This window comes from Anolis sagrei, chromosome 2 (genome assembly GCF_037176765.1).
Source record: "Anolis sagrei isolate rAnoSag1 chromosome 2, rAnoSag1.mat, whole genome shotgun sequence".
Lineage (NCBI taxonomy): Eukaryota > Metazoa > Chordata > Lepidosauria > Squamata > Dactyloidae > Anolis > Anolis sagrei.
In genome coordinates this window covers 275,464,974-275,472,584 of record NC_090022.1, presented here as the reverse complement: position 1 = coordinate 275,472,584, position 7,611 = coordinate 275,464,974, and the positions used below count along the sequence as shown (strand labels likewise).

The 7,611-nt window shown below is 41.0% G+C and overlaps 1 protein-coding gene across 2 annotated transcripts in view; it reads right to left on the bottom strand.

The window, feature by feature from the left end:
- Window positions 1–246: 246 nt before the first annotated feature.
- HCN1 (hyperpolarization activated cyclic nucleotide gated potassium channel 1) overlaps window positions 247–7,611 on the bottom strand; it is a 214,072-nt gene continuing 206,707 nt past the window's right edge. Inside the window, exon 8 of one of the 2 annotated variants that reach the window (XM_060761466.2) lies at window positions 247–1,384. In XM_060761466.2, coding sequence (XP_060617449.2) covers window positions 543–1,384 — 842 coding nt within the window. In that variant the 3' untranslated portion in view covers window positions 247–542. The remainder of the gene's footprint in view (window positions 1,385–7,611) is intronic. The other variant, XR_009630579.2, reaches the window with a different exon arrangement.

The following is a 7,611-nucleotide window of genomic DNA, read 5'->3' as shown; positions in this document are numbered from 1 at the left end:
TCATTGATCCTTCAATCTAAACCTGAATATAAAAGCACCAGAAATGGAATCTGGACCTCTAAAATGGGAAATTTCTCAATTATTTTTGATTAAGAAAAGGTCAACAGGTGCCAAATCCAAGATTATAGATGTTCTAAGAATCTTGTTGCTATTATTTTTAAATTTATTTTGAGGCTTAGTTCCTGCAATTGACAATACTGTCATTGTTATTTTGCCATAGAACTTAACAAGAACTGTACCAAGAAATCTCTTCATGTTTTTAATCAGGTTTAAAAATAAACAACATAACAACCAATGTTTATAGACTCATTTAAAAATTTCTAAGCAAGGGAGACATGAGAGGCCATTTGGGTTTCTCTTTTTTCTTCTTCTGACTGTCTGTCTGTATCTTGTACATTCGATTTCAAGGGATAAGTCTGTCTAAAGTTCTCCTTTTCATGGTAGACAGCTGGGGTCTAATTGGACATTAAGTTAAAACACTTTTTCCAGGAGTGACCATTGTTTATGTCAACATCTCTGATTTTATTTATGGTCTGCATGAATCATAAGTTTGAAGCAAACCGTGGTTTGTCTCCCTCTAGTTCAGTATTTAAGACTGTGGAAGAATCCCTTTGCAATGTGGTCGCTGATGGTGCAGCTCCTCGCGTTGGGGGAATTGCTCCCGAAGACATCTGGCGAAAGAGGGCAACTCTTTGGGGGACTGTGCCTTTGCTCCCAGGCTGAAGGCCTGTGCTTTGGAAACCGGACAGTGGTTGAGGAATGGAGGCTAAAGATTCTCCCACAGTTGGATGAGGTCTTGCAATCATCATTGAAATCTCGTGGGGCAAAGAAGGCTGTGAGGCCGAAAGGGGTCTCACCTCCCTTGTCAGACTAGCATTGTGAAGAGCTTGTGTGCTCTTGTGGACATCACTTTTCTGTGATGTGCTAGGCATTTGCTGCAGAGGTTGTTGGGGCTGTTGTTGCTGCAGTTGCTGTGACTGTTGCTGCTGCAGCAGTGACAACTGTGATGCTGTAGGGGTCGCATACTGAAAAGTTCGCCCAGTGGCTAGAGGGCTTTGTACTGGGGGGCTGCAGATTGCAGACGAGTAGGAGCAAGGTGAGAAAATGGCAGCTTGCTGAGGTGTCTGGGTGCTCGGTGTTGGAGAATTTAGGCTCCCGTGGGAGAGGCTTGTCATTGAATATACAGGTGGAGACTGTGTCCTGATTGCTGAGGCGGTTGCTGAATTCAGAGCGGGCATTTGTTGCAAAAGGACTGGCCCTACAGTCTGCACCATCTCGCGGTCGTGTTTCACAATCTGCTTCAAAATTTCACTCTCCTGGTTGTTGAAAACTCCAGTGTTGAGATCTTTTTGGAATTTTTGGAGCAGAATAGAATTCTTCTTTCCTTTGAGGATGAAATGGATATAACATGGCATGTAAGTTAACAATTCTTTGACATGATAGCAGGTTAAAAAAATACTTTTTTCATTAAAATCATATAAGGCACTGTCTAAAATAATTAAGACAAATATCCACATTGATTTCATACCCTGCCCTTTCCCCTTAATTTGCCCAAGAAATAGACATGAGGATAGTATTAGCTGAATATAGTGATTTAGAATGTTACTTTTAAAAATTACAATTTGATTTCACATTGTGCAATCAGTGTTACAATTCCATTTTATCTGCCATGGCAACATTGTATAGAATCTTGGAGTTTGTAGTTTGGTGAGATACAAGAGTTGTGTGTCTGGAATTTAACTTCCTCTAAACTACAAATACCAGAATTCCATGTGATACTGCCATGGCAGCTAAGATGTAATCACAGCACTATAACTCTCTAAGGTGAGGCCCCAAATGTTGATAATCCCCAACCAATGCAATTATGCTACTGGGGAGATTCTGGACATTTGCAGTTCAAAAAAGAAACTTCTCTAAACCCTGGGTGAGGCAGAGAATTATTGATATAATGCAGTGGTTCTCAAACTGTGGATCCTCAGGTTTTTTGGCCTACAACTCCCAGAAATCCCTGCCAATTTACCAGCTGTTAGGATTTCTAGGAGTTGAAGGCCAAAACATCTAGGGATCCACAGGTTGAGAACCACTGATATAATGATTGGGATTACCAGTGTTATGTAACAGACTGAATGTCATTCTAGCACTGACCTTCAACCCATCTTTTTTTTTTACTTTCACTCTCATAAAATAAGTATGGAAAAATTGATATACATCATATTAAGAAAAACTTTGCTGTGTCATACAAGATGCCCATCTAGTGCAAGAGCATGTTTCTCAAAATAGATGCCTCTTGGAAACCCTACAATGGCTGACTCAATAATCCTCTCTTCTTTTTGTACTCTGTGATGAATTGCCTACCTTTTAGGCCAGGGGAAAGCTCAAAAAGTAGGCCCATGAATTTCGGCAGCCATTTTATGAGAAGCTGCATGGAGGCAGCCATCTTAGAGTACCCATTTCCCAGAGGGGGCAGAGCTTAGGAGCAGCCTGGAGGGAAATGTGGAAAAGCTGTGTAATTGGCTGGGAGAAAGTGGGTGGAGCTTAGCTAGAGTGCAGGAAAAAAATTGCCTGAAAGGGGACATTTTAAAATCTGACCACTCAGTCAGGGTCTGGTGTTTGAAGAGTGGAGTGAGGGTTTGTGTATTGAAGAGGGAAGTTAGGCTTTGGGAGAACTAGGAGAAGAAGTGTTAGTGAAGCCAAGAGTTGGTTAGTTAGTAAAGATAAATAGCTATTAGGTAGAATAGCTGGTATAGAGAATAGAAAGATCCAAGGGAAAGGACTGTCTAGAGTTTTAAGGAAGCCTAGTCAGAGGGAAGTCTGCTAGATTCCTGTGGGAGCGAAGGGTTGTTTTTGAAACTAAGCCTTGAACTGTTTTTAAAGTAACCATACGCTCCAACTCATTACCGCAACCGTTAAACTTAAGTGCCTGTATTGTTGAAGTTCTCATAAATAAACAACTTTGTTTTTTGTTGAACAACAATGGTCTCAAGAGTACCTCTATGTGGAATAGTTCCATAGCAGTTTAGAGAAACAGGAGTTTAAGGTTGGTGGCAGCGTTTATTAAAAATAATCTGAATGTTATTTACCTCAGAGTTCAGAGCCCTGAGTGTGAATCTAGCACAACACAGCTTATTTAAACCTCTTGCCAAACCAGAAGCTAAAAATTCCTTTTAAGTGTGGTGGTAGCCAGTGATCACAGAACATTACCTCAGAAAATAGTGTGTTGGTGACAAAGTCTCAACAGCCTCCAAACACTTAATTGAATGTATATAAGAATCTTTTACAAGTGGTGATACAGTGTTGGGATTGTTAGAATAATTCCCATTCTTTTTACACTTTTGTTTGGCAAGCGGTGGGATTACCAAAGGGAAGGTTCTCCTGCCAGAAGATCTTTTAAGTCGGCTTATAATTTAAATTAACAATTCCTAATGCTTTACATACTCCATTAGGTGCAATAAAATATAGTACTCCATTGCACCTAATGCTTCCCATTGGCCACTAAGACTAACACTCATTGGCTAGCTAGAGTAGAATCATTCAGTCTGTTTTTGAATGGTGAATCAACATATAGGTAAATTCCATTGAGTCATTGGATCTATTCTATTCAGGGCTAACAACAGGATTTAGGCTATTGGCAGAATTTGTTTACCTCGCCTGAAAAAACAAGTGGCATTCTATGTAAATTATGGCTGCCAGGAAAGCAAAGTTGCTCTATCCCTGTCACTATGTGGTTCTTCCTCAGTTGACAAGGGGGAGTGTGTACAAACATGCACATGCATATAGATATGCTTCTGCAGTTGTTTCATTCCAGCTTTAAGAATGTATAACTACAGTAATTGGTCTTCTTTGCCCCATATTTCATACAACAACTTACTTCTCCTCAGCCCACTGAAAAATGCTACAGAGGTTTAGGAAACCCTGTTGAGTGGGACAATCAGGCAGAGAAACATCCAGGAACAAAGTCCTTAAATTCATAAATATACAGGGATCAGAACTTAAAGAAGTCATTTTTGGACTACAATTTCCAGAATTTCTTAGCAAGCATGGCTGATTACCATAGCTGGCTGGGTCATGAGTTGCAATCTAAAAAGAAACCTTTTCAAGCTTTAGCACAGATACATTAGATGCTCAAAAGTCCTCATTTTGCACCACACAGCTGTAATAAAAGCCCCTATCATACAATGTCAAATATATTCTGGCTGCTGGGCATTTCAGTTTCATTAGTATATGAATCACTTGATTTTCAATGAGCAAATATAGTCTATGGTTGAATAATAAGTTTCTGTGGCTCCGCCAAACACACACACACAAAAGGAAATGGAATGATTCAATTTTAAGTGTTAAAAGAGCCCATCTCTCTCCTTGCCAAGTGTCCTAATTTCCCAAATGCTAAACATGTTATGTAAGTTATAAATACATGTGCCCATTTAACACATTTCCTGGAACTAATTATTAAACATTGGTAAGCAGTGACCACCAGATTGAGAGAAGTAATCTTTCCACATGTCTGTGAACTAATATGAACTCAGCCCATATTATGTAGTACCTGGTTGTGTAACAAGAGTCACTGCATATAAAAGGAATACCTTGTATGCTGTTACAGAACAGAGGATGCATGCAGTCTGAATCCTCTGCTCTCAAACTATTTTTTTGCCATAACAATATTGTAACAGTGAATCATGATTTCACATTTTCTGATGAATCTCTGGCAATGCCAAACTGAAGGAATAATGTGATGTCTGAATTATAGTTGAGTTGAATAGTTCCACTCCTTTTATCAATTTGTGGGAGGTGAAATCAAATTTGAACTTGGACATGCTACTTTGGGTAGCATACTACAAAGGGAGCATTCTACTTTGCCAACATGAAAACAATGACTAGAAGAGCCACTTCTATGCAGGCAGGCTCTCTATGTGAGTGAGAACTCAGACTCTTTAGAATTCTGTTTCCTGTAGAGACCATCCATGTACAGAAGAAACTCAAAATTTACCACTTTTCTCTTGAGCAGCAGGATAAAGAAAATGAAGCCCTTTCCTTGAATGTTGATTTAATTCTCTTTTGAATATTGCTAAATATTGTTCTGTGTAGGCTTCATATGTGGTGGTCAATGGCTCTTATAATAATAATAATAATAATAATAATAATAATAATAATAATAATAACAACAACAACAACAACAACAACTTTATTTATATTCCACTCTATCTCCCCTGGAGGACTCAGGGTGGATTCCAACAAACAAAAAGGCAAACATTCAATGCCTCAATAGCAGTAAATACAAATATAAAAATTCAAAATAACCCCACCTAAAGAGCAACATAAGCATAACAATTATAATGTAAATAAAACATAATTGAAAATTATAACTAACATAGAACTTAAACATAGAACATCTGAATTAACATATCAAAACAATACGAAGGTTCACAGATGTGTGCATAGATTGTAGGGCCAAAGTTGTTAAATGGGCTGTTATCTAACAAGGCCCAACTGCATTTATACTATCTAATCAGCATTCTGGTCATAGTTTCTCTTCCTCTACTCCCCCTCCTCTCCATAAGCTTGTGAGCAAAGATAGGTTTTCAGCTGTTTCTTTTTTTGAAAGAGAAAAGGAAGGGGGCCAGCTTTACTTCTTTAGGGAGGGAGTCCCAGAGGAGGTGGGCCATCACGGAGAAGGCCCTCTCTCTCATTCCCACCAGCCATGCTTGAGATGGGGGTGGGACCAAAAGCGGGGCCTCCTCCAACGGCCGCAGTGTCTGAGTTGGTTTGTAGGTGGAGATGTGGTTAGTCAAATAGCCTGGACCTGAGTCATTCGGGGCTTTAAAGGTAATAGCCAGTACATTGCATTTAGCCCAGAAGCAGACTGGCAGACAGTGGAGCTGCAATAGCATGGGAATGGATCTCTCCCTGTATGGGGCTCCAGTTAGTAATCTGGTTGCTGATCTCTGAACCAGTTGAAGCTTCTGAACTGTCTTCAAAAGCAGACCCACATAGAGAGCATTGCAGTAGTCTAGGTGGGATGTGACTAAGGCGTGGATTTCCATGGCCAAGTCTGGCCGCCCAAGGTATGGGTGCAGCTGGCGCACCTGGGGTTCCAGGGACAGCAATGAGTCCAGAATCACCCCCAGACTGCAAACCTGTGTCTTCGGGGAGGGGGGGGTGTGTTACCCCATCCAACACAGGATCTAATCTCACACTATGATCTGCCTTCTGACTGACCAGGAGTGCCTCTGTCTTGTCTAGATTTAATTTCAATTTATTAGCCCTCATCAAGTCCATCACTGCTAACAGGCAATGGTTTAGGGGCAGGATGGCATCCTTGGTATTTGGTGGAAAGGAGTAACGGATGGAAATACTTTATCCATGCAGGCAGACCATAACCCTCTGGCTGTACTCAATGGAGGTCTAGGAAAGCAACTCTCCTATTACTCAGCTGCAAAATTGGGAACCTCTCAATCCTTGGGGGTACGCTCCGCAACGGGGATACTGCTTATCTTGTGATTAAGGGCAGTGACTAAGGGAGATAATGAGTACCTCCTTCCACCCTGCCTCTAAAGTGACATATGCTGGTGGAATATCAGCATTTTTCACGATCAGGATTCTGGCATTCCTTTCTAGTTTGAAAAGCACTGCATGCTTGCAGTGGCATGGGGCTCTTCATAGATAGACTTTCAGCTGGTGTGACCAAATAGTTCTATTTATTTATTTGCTATATTTCTATACCGCCCTTCTCAGCCTGAGGGCGGTTTACAAAATGGCACAATTCGATGCCACAATAATACTACATGTTCACATGGGCATCCCAGGATGTGTTGCCCATAAAGAGGCTGCATGTACAAATAAGCCCTTTCTGTAGCTCTTAAAAAATTAGAAATATACTCTTTATATTGTATATTCCCCAATGTTTTACAAGTAGAAACAGAGACATGTGTGGCCAAGCAACATCAGCTTCTTGTAAAGATGGGAAAAGCTGCTAATGAGAAAGAACACAAAAGCCTCCAACAATTTACTTTTGCTTGAGCCTATTATGAAGGGCAACATTCTGTCCCCTTCTCCCTGTAATCCAATTTAAAGCACTGCAATGCAGGGGGCATTCCTGGAGCCCTCTGGCTATCCACATGGCTGGTTGGACTAAGGCTGCATTGTGGTTGCCATTGTTGTGCCTGCCAGTGGCTTTCTGGTGAGGTGGCATTTCCAGATCACATGGTGGGTTGCCTTGGTGTGACCTTGCCAGGAGGAATGTCACTAGCAAGCCTCTGATAAGGAACTGCTTGTTAGCAGTGATAAAGCTGTGGATCTGTTGGAAGAATGGACAGTGGGTTGGATCAGTTCCAACTACATCCAACTATCCACACCTCCAAAAAAACAAAAACAAAACCAAAACCCAAGGATCACTCCTGTGTCCTCTTGGATTGCACTAACAACTGGATGCAGTGCTTCTGCTGTGAATCCAGCTGTGATTTGCCTAGACTTCCTCAGCAGCTGAGTGGGGGACCCATTACCTTTTGGGCATGTAGATATAGTCTTATCTGCATGAAAACTGCTTTTGTACTTTAAACCCAGTATAAAGCAAGTTGAAGACTAAGAAAGACAAAAGTGGGAGGAGGAGACAACAAC